Source organism: Chroicocephalus ridibundus, chromosome 1, assembly GCF_963924245.1.
Source record: "Chroicocephalus ridibundus chromosome 1, bChrRid1.1, whole genome shotgun sequence".
Taxonomy (NCBI): Eukaryota; Metazoa; Chordata; class Aves; order Charadriiformes; family Laridae; genus Chroicocephalus; species Chroicocephalus ridibundus.
In genome coordinates this window covers 152,172,444-152,192,366 of record NC_086284.1, presented here as the reverse complement: position 1 = coordinate 152,192,366, position 19,923 = coordinate 152,172,444, and the positions used below count along the sequence as shown (strand labels likewise).

Here is a 19,923-nt window from a genome sequence, read left to right as displayed (position 1 = left end):
GTTCGGTGTGGAAACTGCTTCCCCAGTGAGCTCCATCGCCTATGAGGACAGGCTGAGAGAGTTGGGGTTGTTCAGCCTGGGGAAGAGAAGGCTCCAGGAAGACCTTATAGTGGCCTTCTAGCACCTAGAAGGAGCCTACAGGAAAGCTGGGGAAGGACTCTATCAGGGAGTGGAGCGATAGGATGAGGGGTAATGGTTTTAAACTGAAAGAAGGTATGTTTAGATTAGATATCAGGAAGAAATTTTTTACTGTGAGGGTGGTGAGGCACTGGAACAGGTTGTCCAGGGAGGCTGTGGATGCCCCATCCCTGGAAGTGTTCAAGGCCAGGCTGGATGGGGCTTTGAGCAGCCTGGTCTAGCGGGAGGTGTCCCTGCCCAGGGCAGGGGGGTTGGAACTAGGTGATCTTTAAGGTCCCTTCCAACACAAACCATTCTGTGATTCTATTTGTAAAATCTCACAGTTTTTCCAGGTTTGGATTGGCAGAGAGAGATGAAACTGGCTTTTTAACCTGCACTTGCGATGTGTGCGGGGGGAGGTAGTGTTAAGGAGCACGAAGAGAGAAGCAGAAGGATGGAGGGAGCAGGACAGCCGAGCAGCAGGGAGGCTGGGGGTCAGGGCTGTCGGGTGGAGGCAGGTCTTGTGGTGGGCCCCTCAGGTTGGCTCTACTTTTATGATTAACGGCATTTCATTGTAGGAATACATGGAGGGAATTCAAAGCCTTATTATTATTACTGCTACCTTTTGTGGCGCAGAAGCGTTCAGGACCATTTTCAAATGATGTGCTGATTCTTCCAGAGCCCTGTTGCTGCTTCCGCGGTTTGCTTTCTGGCAAAATTTAAAGCGATCTTCGTAACACTATAGTAGTATTTGTTTATTCTGACTGGCAGGAAGCCTCTGTTTCCATTCTGCAGCTACATTTACTGGAAAAAAACCCAGCACCGTTCCTTACAAATCGCTGTCTAATTGTGGTATCCTGGCATACCCGCGCTTCCTCCTGGCTTGTTTCTATTTCGTTAATTTTTAACGTGCCTTTTTTCTTGTTTGTTTTCCCCATGCGAAAAACCTTGTTATAAAAATACATGCAACTTCTGTAATATTTTTTTTTTTTTTCATATTTCGGTTACGTCACGACACAGGGCATCGACTTGTATTTGGGGAGGCTCGAGAGCATTTTACTGTTATTTCGGGCGCGATCGGAATTGATATTAAACCGGTCGGGACTCCGCTCTGGGACACTTCCTCCCCTCGCGCCGCCGCGGCGGAAGTCCCGCCCCCACCGTCCCCCTCCGGGCAGTCACGTGGCGGGGGGAGGTGCCCTGGCCGGGCCCCGCCCGCCCGGCGCGGGCCGTGACGCGCGACACACGCCGCTGTGATGTCATGCCCCCTCCTCCCCCTCCCCCGCCCCTCCATCATGGCGGCGGCGGCGGCAAATTAGGGCAGAGCTCCCACCGCCCCCGGCGGACCCGCCCGGCGCAGCGCCGCTCCTCCACCGGACCGGACCGCACCGCCCCCCCCCCACCGGCCGCCGCCGCCTCCTCCTCCTCCTCCTCCTCCTCCTCGCCCCCGCAGGTGAGGAAGGGAGGGAGGGAGGGGGGCGGTTTGTTTGTTTATTTATTTGTTTTCCCCTCGCGCCCCCCACCGGCCGGGAGCGGGGCGGGGGGAGCGGGCACAGGGACGGTGTCGTCCCACCCCCTTTCCGCCGCCGGTGAGGGGAGGGGGCAGCGGCCGCGCTGCGCGGGGTCGGTGGCCGCAGAACTTCCCCGCGGGGGCGGGGCGCGGCGGGGACACGCCCCTCGGCGGCCGTTGCTGCCCCCCCCCCCCCACCTCCCCTCCGCCGCCCCCGCCGTGACGGGGCTGAAGGACGCGGCCTTCCAGCGACCGGGAAGCCCCCGGCGCCTCACCTTCCCGCCGGGCTGCGGGGCCGGTCCCCGCCGTGTGGGAGCAGGGGTTGTGCCCCCGGCGGCTCCTGAAGGGCGGCGGCAAGGAGAACCGGCGGCTCCTCCGCCGCCGCAGGGCTGCGGCCTGCCCGGACCCCGCCGGCTGACTCATCCCGGCTTTTTTGCTGCTGGCCGCTCCTCGCCCAGATATAAATATCTCATTCATCGCCGTGGTCACCGAGCGGCTCACGCTGGGCTCTCGCTCCTCCGCTCCGCGCTCGGCCTTTGTCTGGCGCCGCGGAAAGTTAGAGGGTGGCCCGGGGGCTTCTGCCTCGCCTGCCCAGCCTCTCGCTCGCTTACAGCTCCGAATAGAAAGTGAATGAAAGGTGGTTAATGAAAGCTGGGTTTGCCATGACTTAATATTGTGGTAAGGCGGTTTAAAGCTGGAAAGGATTGAGAACCTTTAACAAAAGCTCACACAGTTCTTGTTTTTCTTCCTAAAAGAACAATCAAACCGCTTGCCTAGAGTGCTCACTTAATTACATTTCCCTCTAAGGTCAACTAAAACCACTGCCCAGATAAATGACTATCTTATTTTCCAGTATTTCTACCTATTAAGTGCCACTAGAGGATCAGTAATGGGTGCGATATTGATTCATTTCCAGTAGGAATTGGCATGCTTGAACTCAGTAGTTCTCAGTTCATTAAAAACAATCTCATAGTCATACCGTCATATATTGCTGGAAAAGTACTCTCAGGAATTTATCTCCCAACTTGATCGCGATCGGGTGCTTTCGAAAGTCTTGCCTGTTACGTGAAGTGTTTTCAGAGGCAAAGTGCTGCAAGGTTAAACTAGTCCACACATGCAAGTCTCATCCAAAATCCCCACACAAGCCTTCTGGTAAGGTTGCAGAGCTCTTGAATGTTTTCCATCTTGTTGTTATGGGGTGTGGTTTTGTAGACCTGCAACTCCTTGAAATTCAGTACATTTGGATGAAGAGCACTGTATAAATGTAAGGCTGTAGGCTGGAATGAACTGAGAGTGGTTACCTGTTGCAGAGACTGATATCAGGAGGATGACCCAAACCTGTGACTGGATCAGTGGCATACTGCCCTAAAAATGATTTGAACTCTGGTGCTACGGTTTTGTTGCCTTCCTAAATCTCCCTGTCCATACTTGGGTGAATGCTTGCAGACTGAGACCACGCGTGCTTTGAAATAACTCCTCGCCAGCAGGAAGTATTCTGCTAGAGCAGCGATCTAGGATAATTAAGTTTGTGGCCGGTAAGTGAGGCTTGATAACCTGGGCTGTGGCGGGAAGCCGCGTCCAGCCCTGGATTGACTCCATTTTCAAGTGGAACTTAACTGTGGTGGTGGTGTTATTTATAAAAAGAAGGCAATCTGTGACTGTGCTGTTGTTTCTGGTCCTGTGTTTTTAGTGCATTAGAAATCAGTAGCAATATTGATCATCTACTGTTTTGTTTATAAACATGCAGCAAAATACCTTGTAAGGCTACAGCTCTGAATGCAAAAGGCAAGTCTCTGAGCTGCAACAGTCGAAGGGATGCACGGTAGATCTTAATGTCAGCTGGCGAACTGTTCTTTCAGGCAGTATCATAGTGCATTTTGGCTTTTGAATGATGCACGGTAAACGCAGCTTGGTGCACAGTAGGATTTTGCAGGTAAGGACTAAAACGTAGCGCAGCCTCATCGCTAGGGGATTATATTCACTGGGTATTCATTGGTAGACTCGTGTTGCCCGTTATCTAACGTATAACTCTTCTGTGGATTAGGATGTGACAGATTGCATGAGGAAATGTCAGTCTGGCTGGAACTCCTCAGGTCGCTTGAGCAGCTCAGCCCACATGAAACAAGTGACAGCAGGGTTGGAGGAGTAACAAGCTAAGTAAGCTTCAACAGGTGTAGTCTTTTATTCCCCCAAGGGTGCAAGAAGTGAGGAAGGTGAATTTTTTTCTAGGGAGTAATTGGTAATAATTTTGATCTCTTCATCTTTTTAAGAGGCAGTATTCTTGCAGTGAATCTGTTACACCAGAAGTAACCCTTTTGCCCGTGCTTTGAGGCTTGCATAGTCCACATAATGCATTATTTCCTCTGCTCCATTACATCTCCCATACAAGCCTTTGGTTTTATTCTCTTAAACAGTTTCTGTACTCTCTTCCATTTTGCTCCTGTAATGGAAAGCTCTCCTCCTGATCTTGTCTCTCAAGCTGCATGTCCTTTTTTAATCCCACTCATTCCTGAAAAATGGCCTTTTCTGAGATATTTACAGTATCTGAGTCAATATTTCTCTATTTCTTTTTGTAAACAAAATCAGTCATTCACAATTCAAAATGAGTAATCCAGTTGCTGTGCTGTGGGCTTCTCTCAAAGGTAGACTAGTGTTTCTGAAGCGCGTTTCCAGTTTGACATTCTTTTATGTGAAGCTGAAGATATTTCTTCCATTCAAGTTCTTAAGTCTTCCTTCTCGTTTCAGTATAAAACTACCTCTCAGAATATATTGACCAAAGTGATTACTTTTTTTCATCCAAAGCATTTTTTCTTCCTTCTTTTCCCAGGGAAACATTAACCACTATTTAAATAAGCCATGGTCTGATTCTCTCTCTCTCTCTCTTTTTTTTTTTCCCCTCCTCCCTCTAGAGGTGCTGAGCTGAGCATGCTGAAATTTTTGTGAATCAGTCCTCACTGTTGCACTGTGCTGGTATGGAGTCTCATGCTTGTTTTGATTGACTGTGGTTTTTCTTTCATTTTCTGCGTTGATTTGGAATTATATTTTGAAGAATATCCTTTATTATATGTTCAGCCTTGTTCTTTGATCCACAGCATAGTGTCTGGACGTCTCTGGACCATCCGTCAGACTGATTCTTTCAGGACAGATCAGTTCAGGTTGTCTGGAAGGGCTCCCATTCACTGTGTAGGCGTTGCGAGAAGCGTGTTGGTTTCAGGACTGTGGATCTCTACTGAACAAACCAGAACTGAAACATACTGGGGAGCTTTTGGTTTTTGGTGAATGGCATCTTTCACACCTGGTGGTGTGAAGATGCGATGTGGTGATGGCATCTGGGGATCTGGTCTGAAGAGCGGATCTATTGTTAAAGGATCATAAAGTCTCCTGAGCAGTTATTTTTTTCAAATCTCAACTGCTTTATGAAAGTCTCAGTTTGTGGAAGTGGCTGAAGAGTAACTGCGTGTTGTGCAAAAGCTGTACTTAATCGTCTGTTATAATTTCTTAATGTTTCTGAAGCATGATGCATTGCCGGTAGAGCACTCTGGGATGGAAGAGGCGACAGAAATGTAGGATTACTGCTCCAAGGGAAAAGGGATGAGTGTTGGCTCAAAGTTTCGACATTGGTTCCTTCCTATATAAATAGCTACTTCGATTCAAGCCGTAGCAAAGACTCAACTGAATCTTTCTGGTGAAGAATTTCACACATTTTGAAATACATGGCAAGAGGCAGAGCTTCCAGAGTATAGTCTTCATGAAAGAGTCCTCTCCTGTTTCAATTCTGAGTGCGTTTCAGAAACTAGAATTGCTAAAGATTAAGGAAAGAATGCTTAGCCAATTTTACACCAACTCTATTACTTCTGCAGCTTTTAGTACGACAGATAATTTTTTCTTTGCCAAGCTACCTACTCACACAGTAACCATGCCACAGCACAGTTATAGTTCTGTTTATCCTCAGTAACCAGTTGTACTGCTGTTAATCTGAATTCCATTCCAGGGAGGAGGGGGGTTAGAAGTTAGCCCAAACATCTTGCGTAGCTAGACAGATTGATGCTTTCTTTTGCTTCCTCCTTTTATTTTTATTATTCTTAATCTTGAGGCTTCATTTGCAGATTTGATTTGGGAACCTGGTTCTCTCTCTCAGTCCCAAGGCATTCGAATGTAATCAGGAACCCTCTTGAGATGTTCCAACTCCTGTTCCCTGTATACAGCATTTTTCTCATTCAAATAACTTTAAGTTTTAAACTTGGTTTAAGTATTTTTTCTAAATGTAAATGCACTCTCACACTACTGAGTTGCCTAGCTCCTTTGCTAGCTGTTAAGTAGCTGTTCTGTAGCATGAACTTTTTTGCATGCCTTTCAGTTAGACATCCATTCTGATGGCCAAGAGTGGATTACTACTTGTGTGGGAATAGTTGTTGGAAGTGATGGAGAACTTAATTTTGAGAGTTTATCTTAAAGGCTTAAATATTTTTATCTGATTCATCAAGTAGATCGTGCGTTGGAAGTAGTTATCCAGACTGTTCCTAATATAAAGAGCTAAAAGATGTTGATTAATCTGAAACTTCCTTTCAATCTGTTGTATGGCTTTTTCCCCACTTCCACGTTGCCTTCTGAAATATTTTTATTCCCCGTGTCCTTTATGGCTGTTTTTAGTTTCTCTCTACCTTAGTTTTTCATTATTGGAAAAACTTCTTATTTGGATGATTGATAAAAGTGCCAAAACAGATAAAACAGGGAAGTTCTTTGGTCAGATGGTGCTGTTAGGTGTGGATTTGTGGTTTATAAGTATTAATGTCTGGGTGAGAAATCCAGGACACAAAACCATCTGTTCTTCCAATCCTTACAATGAATGTGGAATTTCCTCTGCTGACCATATGTTTTCCATTGCTGTTGGAACTGTAAAATGAATTCGAGGCAACTGTGGTCACTTTTTCTGCATTAAAATTTTTAAGCATACTAGAGAATCTGAGAAAGCAGAGAATTGGGAAAACGCTCAGTGGAGTCTTAGGGGAAGAGAAGCTGCTCAGAACCTGACTTTTTACCTCAAATTGTAGTTAACCAAGTCGTCAGAATCCCTCAAAACCTCTTTGCATGAATACATGTGTATTTTTGCGTGTGGTTGAGTTGGAAGGCATGAGGAGGCAGACACGTGGTGAGGAACTGTTCAATTTGCTTTAATGTGGGAGTACGTATTCCAAGCAGGAGTGAGAAATGTCACTGCTGGCAGCAGGCGGGCAGGGTGCTGGATTGGGGGCCAGTTGGTTACTCTGCACAGTTCTTATTAAAATAAGATGCATAGGATATCAGGGCAAAAACCTGGATATTGCTTCACGATTGTTACATAATTCCTTGTTATGTATGAGTTCATGACCTACTGCAGCCTTATAAAAAAACCAAACAAAACACTCTATTCTTTCCTTACAGTCTTCCTCGGTTACCCGGAGGAAACCCTACGTGCCCCATAAGAGCACTGCCGCATTGCAAGCCAACCCGATGGCGTCCTCTACTGCTGTGCCTGTAGGATTTCACTATGAAACAAAATACGTAGTTCTCAGCTACCTGGGACTTTTAGCACAAGAGAAGCCACAGGAGCATCCTCCTCCTTCAACTCAAGGTAATATTTGCGTATTCATCTGTACCTGTTTACATATGCAGCTGTATTTGCAATTAGTTAATCAGCTATTTGTGCGTGGATGCAGACTGTTAACCTGATGTTTAGTATAATGCACCTCTTATTTTATTCATTTAAAATAATGTGAAGAGATGCTGATAGAAACAAAGCTGTTTCTATTATATTACTGTTTTAATTTGAGCTATGCCAGGGCCAGTTGGTATTTATTAAGCAAATACGTGGTTCTAGTAGCTGTCTTGAAGTTTGGAGGCATGGATATGTATTATCTCTGTTGAGCCATCTTGAGAATTTGAGCCTATGCTTGCGTTTTTTGGGAGGCAAGTGGAAGTAAACAGGGGTGAGGTGGTGTTTACCAGCATAAACTCTAAGCAATGACTTGAGCAATCTCATGTGCTAAATAGTTTTGCCCTATTATGTTAAAGCTTCTGTTGTTGTCAGTCACTGGTAGTGCAGAGATGGGAGGTTTAACCTGGCCCATGCTGCCTCTGTCTATTTATTTGTTTTTAAGGAGTCAAGGACTGCATGGAGTCAGATGGAGCTAAATGTTTCTTCCAGAACAGGTTTATGCATATAGGAAGTTAAATAAATAAATGGGAGACAGAATAAAAGAAGTTTGATAGATTGTGTTTCACATAAACCTAGGTAGTAACATTTTCTTTATTTTGTATTGGCAAGCAGTTAAACAATGTTGTTTGTCAAGATTGTTTTAGTGGGTTGTCACTTCCTAATGACGTTTCAGTCACTACTAGTTCCTTTGATTCAGAACTTATTCTGATGAAAGGTGTAGATATTTTTTTTTTAACAAGCATTTAAGAATGCATACTCTGTCATTTACTGAACTTACCTGTTGTGAAGTGAGAAACTCCTGAAAAGAAAACATAACATCAACGTTAAGACAGAAATTATCAGTTTGACAGTAAAGCATATAGCCTATGCTGGTTATGTTATATTTCATTGATAAAATTAATCTTAGTATATTTAAGGTATGTCTGTTACTTCCACTTTGACTGTCTCTGTGGTCCATGAAAGAAGAGGCACCTTAGTGCCGAGATGCTGTTTCATAAAAGCCTTTGTTTGAAAATGCAGAAGAGTCTGCTTTGTTCTGTAAGTGGAAGGTTCAGAAAGGAAACTCTTGGTCTTAAAGCTTTTTTTTTTTAATTTGGCTGTAGTTACCTTTGAAATCTTTGCAAATTGAGGGGAAACCTTTCAACTGATTCTTTTTGCTGAAACCTCTAAGACATATTTGAATTAAAGAGCAGTATTAAAACTTTATAAAGAAGAAGCTACAAATGCTTAAATAAAAATTCTGTAGTCAGTTAAAAGGACTTTTAAGCTCCTGAGTAAAGATGAGTGGTGAGTCTACTTTTCAGATATTATTTAATATGTTAGCTTGTGTGACAGGAGGCAGTAGTTGGATTTGCTATTAAAACACTCTAAAGCATTGATGCTTTCCAAATCTGTTCTTTCATCCTTGTTGCTCTAAACCTAGAGGAAATTCTCCTACATTTCCCCCACTGTCACTCCCAAAACCAGACAGTGACCACAACCTCTCCTCTCCTGGTCATCTTTCATTGTAATTAGATCTCTCTTTCAGTGGTTTTACTGCTTTCTGATCAAAGCCTCTGGATAAAATAGTTTTCCCTTACTTTTAATCTGCCATGTTGTTTCTCACTCTGTTTTGTAATGCCTTGGATGTACTTCAGGATGTTATTGAACCAAGTGCAAACACTCCTGCTTCAGGATTTGTTCCCTTCTTTCCTGCTGCTTTTCTGCTTCCCATGCTTCCAACAGCTTTCACTTCTCTGACAGTTACTTTTTAAAAATCCTTTCTGCTGTTTCTTCTCTCATTGCTTGTAATTGAACAGTTCTTTCAGCTGCATTCCGAAGGTACGTGTGGTAACAGCCGTATGTTTATCTTGAAGTACTGTATGCATCTTCTTTGAATATTAAGTAGTTTCTATATACAGTCTGTATCTCCTCGTTGTCTGGCACGTGGCTGATGCCTACTTGAGGGCAGCTGTACCAAAGCACTTGGCTCTATAGGCTCTATATTCTCCCCTAGGGAGACGCCAAGCAAAGCAGCAGCCCATAATGGATATTATTACCTGCACTGCCTAATGCACTGCTGGAAGGTAGCTGGGTATTACAGTAACAAGTGTGGTCTGAGAAACCTGGTTAGAACAAAAGAGATGTGAAAAACAGTACATGAAAATGAATAGTTGTTTTGTAGAATCCCGTCATGAGGAGGAAACTTCAGGTTTTTGGTAATGAAGACATATAAGGGATAATAACAGTATGACATTACAACATGCCTGTCAGCGTGTTTTTCAAGCACTGTCATCAGCTGTTGATACAGTATCTTGACTGATCCCAATTTCCTTCCATTGATGATTTTTGTGGTGCTTTACAACGCTGGTCAGTAGTCTTTCTACTCTCCATGCCTGAATGCTGTTGATTTATGAATTGAGAGGTACCTGCCACTTTATCATATTTTGCTTTAATTTGATTATTGTGCTGACAGACCTTTCATGGGAAGCAACTGAAGCAGTGATGTTTCGCTCTTGCCTGTTTCTATTTTAGTTTCAGAACACTACTCAACTTTATGTTTCATTCATATGAGGTATTGGCTCCGGGATATGGTACGTTCCCTTCATGTCTTTTTCTTAGGTCCAAATAAGTCCTTATTCCTTGTCTGATTTCAGTATCATATTACAATATAAGAGGAGTATCCAGGGAGGCTGGATTTGTCCTCACTTGTTAATCTCTTTTGTCTCCCTCGGTATAGGAGAGTGAGGGGCTCCTCTAGAGGGCGGTTCAGAGCAGGATCCCGATTACGTCCACCTTGTATCACCCGCTGGAGGATCTTCTCCCTTTCCATTGCGTGTATACAGAACATGGGGAAATAAGGCACACAAGGTGTAGTTAATATTTCTGTACCTCCTTTGAGTCTCCTTCTACAGCAGTCTCCCAGGTTTCAGTGAAGTTTCAACATTCCAGTTAAACTAGAGAATGTAAGTGATGGGTCAAAAAAACAACCAAAAAAGCTATCTTTCTCAACAGCAGTGGTACTATTTTATCCCTGCTAGAACTGGTCTTAGAAGTTGAATGCTTTTGGCCATTCCCATCCCTTTCCTCCTACAGTCATCGCCCCCAAACCTCTGCTTTCCTGCATTTCATGCTAGAGAGTCCTTTATCTGACGTAGGCCTTTTTGTTCCAAAAACTCAGATAAGAATAAATCTTTAATATATTTGTTAGATTTCAAGTTACTTCTCATTTTTGCAGACATAATATGCTTTATGAGACCAATGGTTTTTGGAGGGATTTTAATTAGTGAAAACTCAGACAAGTTACATAGAAAATCACCTCACTGTATTTCCTTTCGGATCTCTTGGTTGGTCTTGATTTTGTTGCAAGAAAGATGGCTTCAATTACAAGATCAGAACCCACTTCTGGTTTCAAGCAAAGAAGGCCAATCTAAGTCAACATTTGATTACTACTTCGAAATTTTTATTTAGATAGCTTTTCTTCAGTGCGGGGACTGAAGAGAGAACTATCCACAGTGTTCCAGGCTCTTGAAGAAAAGACAGTTTTATTGGACAAACAAATCTTTTAACATTACAGCTCTATAGTATTCTGTAGTTGATTTCAGTGTAGTGTTGTGTAATGGATTTCAGTGTCTCCAGAGGAAAATCCATCAAAAATAACTGGGCAATAGTTTGAGAGATTATTCCTATTACAGTTTTGGCAGAACAGTGATTCTGCATAGCACTCACTTCAGTTTATTTAAAGCAAAGTCCATTAGCAGTAAATTCTGTTACGTTTTGGTAGTTTTTCAGGTAGGTGAGTAATACAAATTGCTTGGATAAATCTGATAAAGCACACACGGTAAGATATTATCTGCATAAATGCATGTGGTTTGAGGCAACAGATGAGTACAATTATTTAAAATGTGTGGAAGCTCCCAGTTATCTGTTCATTAGATTGCGGAGAGATGCTTTAGTATTTTTTCAGAACTCTTGTACTACCTATAACTACTGATTCATACACAGAAAATAAATATCAGGTATTGGAAAATATTTCTACATTTTTCCCCGCTGAAGTTCACGCTCATTATAGAAGCTCCCAGTCTGCTGCAATTGTTAGTACTACTTACTTTTTAAGTGATTCAAAGTACTTTGGTTTTGTGATTCGGTATATTTGTCTTATAAATGCTTCTTTGTATTTCATCAAGGAGTAACTTCTAGTGTATTTCTTTTTTTTAATCTACTTCCCCATGGTTTGACCCCATCCCATAAGCTTGTAGCTATAACGAAGATTCTGAAGAAAAGTAGTTTTTTCTGTGTTTTCCTTGAGAGGATGAGAAGTCTTAAATAATCCTTTAGCTCACACAGGATCTGGAAGATTTATAATCAGTGCCACTGCTGCATGGTGGCATAGGTTACTTAAGAGGTGAACAAGATTTTGACAGCTCTACGGTTTCCCTGAGATGCATCCTATCCACAGTACTTTAATCCAATTACTGTCCACAATGTTCTTTTGACCATTTATTATCTGTTTTGGAATTACTGTATGAAGTGCTGTATATAGTCAGTGATCAAGGCATTTTAGTGGTTTCCCACACACATCTCTTACACCTGAGCAGTGTCGAACCAGGTTACTGGGATAAATGGGTTTTACGTTTATTTGTTCACTTGCTTCAGTTAGAAGTGAACTCTTACATCTCAGGAAATATATGTGCAAATAGACAGAGATGGTCAGGTTTCATGCATTGTAGGTGAGCTCAAGGCTGCTTCGTGGACATCTCAAGTCTAACAGTAGTACCTCTTTTGTACAGTTTTGACCGTCATGGGTTGAATACCTGTCATTGCAAGATTTTCTGTCTTCATGTGACACTTGGAGTTGCTGTTGCGGAGTATCTTGGGTTTTTTCATACTCCATCCCTGTATCTTCACTTACCCTTTATAGTAGCTTCTGTTGGTCTGTAGAAAATGAAGGAGTTTTTAAGGTGGTTTTAGCTTAGATGTATAACTTGTTCCGTAGAAACCTTCCTCTTAGGGCAAAACATACCCAATTTGTCTGAAAAGTCAGAGGCTGAAAAGGTACACATCGTGGGTCAGACCAATCCAGTTCGTGGTAACGAGGGAGCTATTTGCTGAACTGAGGCAAGGAAAGGGAGTTTTTGGGGTGTGACTTGGAGAAGTAAGAGGTAGTCCCTCCAGGAACGTGGATTCCCACTTAATTAAGCTTCCTTTCTGCCCACAAAAAACAATGACTGCTAGTTGGCAATGTCTTGTCCCTTTTTGGTTCTTAATATTTTGGATGGTTTTAGTCTCTTTTAAGCTGAGCCTTCTGATGGTTTTTAAAGAGCTTTTAAACATTTCTCAAATCAAGGGCTACATCTCTGTATGGCTGTCTGTGTTCTGGAGTTTTCATTAAAGGAAACAGATGAATACGTTTGTAAAGAGATTTCATATATTTTTGTCGCTTCTCACTGCTTACAGAAATTTTAGACTCTTATTCTCATTGTTTTAAAAAGTCTGCTAAAGAAATACTAGAATCATGCTGAAAGTAAATTTTTAAGTCGATGTTGACTATGCAGAAGATCATATAGGGACTTAGGAGAACTTGAAATTGAAGATATTTGTAAATTAAAATTTCAAGCATGAAAGGAAAAAAAAAAATCGGGAGCAATCTGTGACATCAATGGCTTTCTTCTTCATTCAGCCGGCATTCACTTGAAGTAAAAAAGCATAACTGTAGAATCAGATGCGCAGGCTCTCCAGCTCTGATGAATGACTTCCCATCCCTCCTCCTGCTGGGATCAAACCTGGGGAATGGGTTAGTCTTGTATTGTTACTAAACTTCTGGAGTGGCCTTATTGGTGGAGTTTTACTGAAGTATTACATTTATTTAGTGGTCATAGCACTGTCTGATTGTCAGTGATGCAGTCCTTGATGGACTTTTAGAATACATTTTCCCCTGCTTTGCAGGCTACCTCCAAATACCTGAAAAACGAAACTTTAAAAAGAACACATTTGTGCAAAAGGGAACATTTATTCCATAAATAGAAAGAAGACTGCACTAACTTCTTCATTTAAGGCTAGGTAATAGAGGTTTGTTGTGGTTTTGGGTTGGGAAGAGGCCTTTCAGAGTCAGTTTACCACAAGCCCGTAATAGGCAAACCCATTTTTTCAGTGTAGGAAAGCATTCAGTGTTTATGGATCTTACAGTTACCATTTCTGGTGTGACCATTTGCATTATTAAACAGTGAAAATATGTTCTCGTTTACCAGAAGTTATTTTTACTGTTTTATTATACCTATTTGCAAAGTGACTTGGAAGTTTATCTAAAGGAGAAAAAGATACCACTCGCTTAGGACCTTTGCTGTTGGAATATGCTGTTCTCCGACATTGGGTGCAATTTTTGTTAGTAGCAGTCAGCACACAGGAGATGCAGAAAGCTGAAGTCCATAGATAATTAGGGGAATAAACAGTGCAAAGTCACTGGTCTGGGAGGGGTAGGTTTTTGATGTTTTGGCACGACTGAACAGTCAGGTGCTATTGGAATCAGCAGCTGCTGCAAAGTTGTGGGTGTTGCGAGATGGAAACCATTGACTGTAGCACTGATTATCTAAACAGCTCTTTTGTACACTGGCAGCGATGGAATTTCTCTTCCTTCCATTTTCCGGGTGACTTATTATCAAGTATGACAGCTTGTCATGTGTGATCATCATCACATTAGTCCCGTGAGAACGGGTGCTTTTCTGAATACCCTCATCCCTTCCACGTACAGGGTGAAGCGCAGGTTAAAATAAGAGTTTGTACTTGCATATACTTGTTGCGCTTGACTGTGAAGCAGAGGTTCGGTCATTCAAAGAGGTGACCTTAAAGGGACTGACAAGGCATTAGTGAGTGTCTGTTCGTTAACCAAAAGGAGGAACAGTTTGCTCCTCTCTGGAATTGATTGTTCAGAGTGGCAGAGAGGCTGTTTGAGAAGGGACTTAAGAAGTTAAATAAAGTTATTCTGAACATAGTGATGATGATCTAACTGTGTGGTTAATGGAATGGTTAAAATGGAATTAAACTGACTATCTGCCCTTCCCTTTAACTGTTCACATAAATAAATGTAAACATTTTACACTGACTTGTGCATTGGTTTAGAAAGATTTTGTCTCTCAGGTATCTATTGAGTGCTGAGTTTTTAAGCATTAGCACACATTCAGTGGGTTGATTCTGTGGATTTTTAACTTATTTCTCAAATGTAGGAGACCTTGCAAGCTTATTGTCTAGTGTTTTTTTAAATACAGAAAATGCACCGTGTGCTTTACTACACATCTGTGTGTGTTAACTAGTATCATTACTTTTATGGTTTTCACACACTCTGATATGAAAAATGGTGGTGATATGTGGCCATTATGGAGGAAAGGGGAAGGTGATACAACCCTTAAAGTGAGTTGAAGCAGATTTAGAGATAAACCAAAGAAAATAGGCAGTTGTTTATAAGACCACCAAATTATGATTTAGTGCCTTCAAAACAGGAATGAAGAAAGACATGCTAGAAAGCTACACTGGGTGTTGCAGGACTTACCTGAAAATTTGGATGTGAAATATAAATGGTGAGGAAGAAATGAAGCCAGATGATACCGATATTACAGATGTAAATCCTTCCCCTTTTCATTTTCTTCAACTGAGTGAAGAATGTCTGTAGAGCAGAATGATGTCTTAGATGCCCAGGGAGAGCTGTAAGCAGTTGGTGTAGGTGCAGAAAGGGTGAGATAGGTTGGAGATAGGTCAGTATTTGGGTGCATGAGTAGGAACAGTGGACATGGGCAACGTTATCAGAAGGCTGGCCAGGAGATGGTGTTTAAATCATAGGCATGAGAGAACATGAAGTTCCAAAAAAAGAATTCTAAGGAATATTCAGAAGTAAGAGAGCTAAGAAAATGTGGTTTGGGTAACCCAGTTGCTGATACTGTTGAAAGTAGCAGAGTGCAGGGCTAATGAAGACTTATAATTGACCCCAAATTTAGGGAAGGATATGGCTGAAAGAGGGATTATTCAGCAGAGGGAAGTTTTGTGGTCAGTTTTATTTGTTTCATGAGGAGGTTGATACAAAATTCACTTTTGTATTTGTGTGGATATAACAGAGACCCATTTTATCTCTAAGTAGGACATTTTAAGGAATTTAAATAAAGGAAGAAGAAATTTTCAGTGGTAGACTTTAGATCCAGTGATGTTTGGTGAAAATAAACAGCAGTTAATGGAACAGTTATTGCAGTGTGCTTTAAGAATGGTATTTGAAAACATGCTGGAAAGCTGATGGAAGAAATAAAGATGAGCAAACCCAAAGAAAAAGCAACTAAATAGCAAGAGTTTTGAGCTGGAACTCTGTCCCAGCCATCTAGTCTTTCTATTATTACCCATCCTGTTAAACAGTTGCTTGGGTAGTTACTGTGCCATATGGCCTTACAGTGGTAAGGTTGACATTCAGCAGGTAGGTCCTTAAAGATTCTAATGTTTGGCTTGTTTGGAAGTAGTTTTGTGTCTCTGTTTTGCTACAGCATAATAATCAAGATGATTGAGAGTCTGTCTGTGTAATCCTGAATGATATGGCTGAAACAACTTCTTGTTACCAAATACGTAGAGTCAGCACACAGAATATGTATTCATGATCCCAGGCCATGGCATGTGTACTTCTGGGGATATGTAGCCATTTCAAATTCCTAAATGACTTGATTGAAATGGGAATTGATAATTGACTGACAATTGTGGGGTCTTTTGCCTCTATTGTTACTTGTGAACCCAGTCTTAAATTATTTCATTTTGGCCTGTAGAGTCCTTGTGAACAGCAAATGATGCATGGGTAATAGATTTGGGGCTCTATTGATGTTATTACATAGTTGCTCTGAATATTTTTGTAGATTTTGCAGGCATCAATATCAATTTTATATTTTGGTACTAAAAATCAATCTTATGCCTATGTCTGCTTTGTTTTGGTGTAGTTTGATAATGAGTATATTAGTTATAACAGCTGCTTATTTATGTGCCTTCGTTTGATTTTGGTCTTGAATTTAGGATGAGTTTGTTATTAAAGCTGTTACATACTCTGTTTGTGGCTTTACAGTTCTAGGTATATTCTAGAGTTTTAAATCTATTCATATGTAAAGCACCTAGTCTGTCTTGAATAGGCCTGGAAGTTTGTGTGTTTCTGGGTTCATGTAATAAAACTTTTGTAATAAGTGCCCTTAAGGAATCATACATTTTATGTTGCTGTCTGAAATAGAACTTTCACCCTGAATTCCTTTATAGTTAATATTTCAATATTGTGTTCTATTATCTACCTTATTTGAAATACTACATTTGAATAATTTCTCTGGTTTCTTTTAGGGACTCAACAACAGCTTATGGCACAACCTGCTTCAGAGAAAGAGGCTTTGGAGAAGATTAAAATAGAAATTGAGGAGGAGCTAAAACGTCTTGATGAAGAAATCTTGGAAGGTGCTGTTCAGATTTTCCCATTTCAATCGATAATCTCTATGCACTATAATGGTGGTTAATTTGTAACAGGTAGTCTAGTTAAAGAGATTTTTGGACGCATTGAATCTCTTTACCTTCCTCCCCCCACAAGATTTCTACACATTGTCACGTGAAGTAAAATAGTTAAACGTTACCATTTGGAGTGGTGGAGTCTAGCCAAAGCCAACAATTGAATGATATTTAATAGGCTACTATAAGTAATGAAATGTAAGCAGCCCTTAACCTGCTCCAGTTGACAGAAGTGAAATCATTCCTCAGCAGCTAACGTTCAGAGGAGTGTGGACTTAGACCATCAGATTTTTCACTTCCACTAGGTTTATTTTTTGTGACATGCTTTGACCTGTAGATGTGGCTTTTATAGGACTTCCAGCAAGGGATGATTTGGAAACAATCTTTGCTTTCCATGTGTGTTGCAAATTGGAAAACTGAAGTAGAAAGGCTCTAGATCTGTTTACGTTCATCCATATAGGCCTTTCTTAGAAGTTTTAAACTGCGAAGGAAAAGGTTACATGAACAAAATATTATTTTAAAAAAATGATACTCCAGTACTGCTGCAGATAGGTCCATGTGTGGGGAAATTTTACCACAGAAAAGAAGGTCTCTTGCTGCTCTGTCAGGGTTGGCATCAGCTTGCAGTTGAGAATAGTTGCACATTCAGCTAACTTGCTGGTTAGGATGCAGTTGTGAAATAAGAGCTGGAGGAGAAATGTAACTTAAAGTACCACTTCCAGAACATATTTGGACTGAGCTTGTTCTACTACAATTTGTTCACAGTATGCTTTGACTATAGAGTTGTGATTTCTTCATCCCTCATGCAAACTGCGTTAACTGTTGGGATAAGAAATCTGAGACTGTTGATGTTCTTCTATGAATCTATTATATTTTATTTTGTATGCTTTTTTCTCTCAGCATTTACCACTACAGGATTTGACTGCCACACTTCCCCAGTGTTCAGTCCTGCCAATCCAGAGAGCTCGATAGAAGACTGCCTGGCACATTTGGGGGAGAAAGTGTCCCAGGAATTGAAAGAACATCTGCACATAGCACTGCAGACCTTGCTTAGCAAGTGAGTTTCCATTTGCTTTTTCTAAGGGAAGGCGTTTCCCTATTGCATTGTGACTGCTGCTGAAATGCTAAAGATGGGACTACATTTTGTATTGCATTTCTTTCTTTTTTTTTAATCTTCCTTTATCCGGCTGCGTTTTTGTATTCTGTGTTGTAATGTACGATACTTCTTTTTGGTATTTGTTCTTTGGGGTAATAGAACTTCTGAAATTTTTCTAAGCTTTTATCATTGAACTTCTGAGACTAATTCGAGTAGTTGTCATTGCTGGTGAAGCTGGCAGCTGCAAATTGCCATTGCCAATTTCATGAATGCTGGTCTGTAGCCAGATTAATTTCTTTTACCTTATAGTTAAGAGTGGAGCTGAAGGGTTGTTTGTAGTCTGGCTCCAGATGAGTGGGAGATTTTCCCTGAAAGGACAGTAGTTAGATGCTTTATGACCACCATTCAGGTACACATCTGAAGCAAATGTGCGTGCCTTAAGAGTTGTCCTGCCAGTTTAAATGGCACATTGCACTTGGCATACTAGTATCTTGATTAATGCCCTTTGCAAATTGGTAAAATTGTTACGGTTGCTTGGGTTTCTGTTGTAAACTACCAGCCTGATTTTAATGGATCCACATGAACTATTTCTGGCTGTTCTGAGTGACCTCCAAAGTGTATTTGTCGAGAGCTGGAGTTGGAAGGTGCTGCTTTAGGGGCAGTTACATAAATGCAGTTGTGAAGGCAGCGTTAGCAGATAGCTATCTGAGTCTGTTTTGTGCATTGGTTTAAATAATACGGCTCAAAAGAAGCTGAGAATCTCTGGTGTTTGCATAGCTGTTTGTGAACTGTTTGAACAACAAGGTACTGGAAGCCTAGATATCAGCACCTACTGTACACTTTATGATGCATGGGGCTTAAGCCTTCCATACATGCATTGGAGAGGCATCTCATGCCCTCGTGAAGGTAATACCCTTTATGGCAGACTTCTGGAAGATTACAAATTTGGAATTCATTCCGTCTGAACATCAGGAAACACCTTTTTACTGTGAGGGTGACTGAGCACTGGCACAAGTTGCCCAGAGGGGTTGTGGAGTCTCCATCCTTGGAGATAATCAAAAGCTGTCTGGGCATGGTCCTGGGCAGCCTGCTGTAGGAGACCCTGCTTGAACAGGGACATTGGACAGGATGTTCTCCAGTGGTGCCTTCCAACCTCAACCATTCTGTGATTCCTTAACTAGCCAATCTACTCACAGAATCACAGAATGGCTCGGGTTGGAAGGGGCCTTAAAGATCATCTAGTTCCAAACCCCTGCCATGGGCAGGGACACCTCCCACCAGACCAGGTTGCTCAAAGCCCCATCCAGCCTGGCCTTGAACACTTCCAGGGATGGGGCATCCACAGCTTCCCTGGGCAACCTGTTCCAGTGCCTCACCACCCTCACAGTAAAGAATTTCTTCCTGATATCCAATCTAAATCTACCTTCTTTCAGTTTGAAGCCATTACCCCGTTGTCCCATCATTACACTCCCTGATAAAGAGTCCCTCCCCATCCTTCCTGTAGGCCCCTTCTAGGTACTGGAAGGCCGCTATAAGGTCTCCCCAGAGCCTTCTCTTCTCCAGGCCGAACAACTGCAACTCTCTCAGCCTGTCCTCATAGCAGAGGTGCTCCAGCCCTCTGATCATCATCATTCCTTAACTAGCTCCCTAGTCAACAACTAAGGGTTGTCTTTTTATGACCAATATAATTTAAAACCAACTGTTCAAAAGTCAGGTAGGACAAGGCTTTGGGCAACCTGATGTAGTGAAAGATGTCCCTGCCCATGATCTTTAAAGGTCCCCTCCAACCCAAACCATCCTGTGATTCTACAACTCCAACCTGGATTTCACAGCAAAGGTCCCATGTAACATCTGACCAGACAGATGAAGATGGTTGTCTCTTTTTCCATGAGTCATCCAAGGGAAAAGTACACTTAGCAACTCACCATTTAACTTTCAGAAACGAATATATACGCTGTCTGCTTCTATATGCAGTTTCTGTGGGGTCAAAAGGTAAGCTCAGTATTGTGTAAGCTCAAAGTTATT

At 41.9% G+C, this 19,923-nt stretch overlaps 1 protein-coding gene across 5 annotated transcripts in view; it reads left to right on the top strand.

The window, feature by feature from the left end:
• Positions 1-1,352: 1,352 nt before the first annotated feature.
• BCL2L13 (BCL2 like 13) overlaps positions 1,353-19,923 on the top strand; it is a 44,712-nt gene continuing 26,141 nt past the window's right edge. The window contains exons 1-4 of one of the 5 annotated variants that reach the window (XR_010074051.1): positions 1,353-1,570; positions 7,049-7,238; positions 16,644-16,754; positions 17,703-17,859. Coding sequence is in view for 4 of the 5 variants with exons in the window: in XM_063359260.1 (XP_063215330.1) it covers positions 1,379-1,570; positions 7,049-7,238; positions 16,644-16,754; positions 17,703-17,859 (650 nt within the window). In the remaining variant the exon portion in view is untranslated. Of the gene's footprint in view, positions 1,571-3,143; positions 3,163-7,048; positions 7,239-16,643; positions 16,755-17,702; positions 17,860-19,923 lie in introns of those variants that run through there. The other 4 variants (XM_063359260.1, XM_063359253.1, XM_063359234.1 and 1 more) reach the window with 4 other exon arrangements.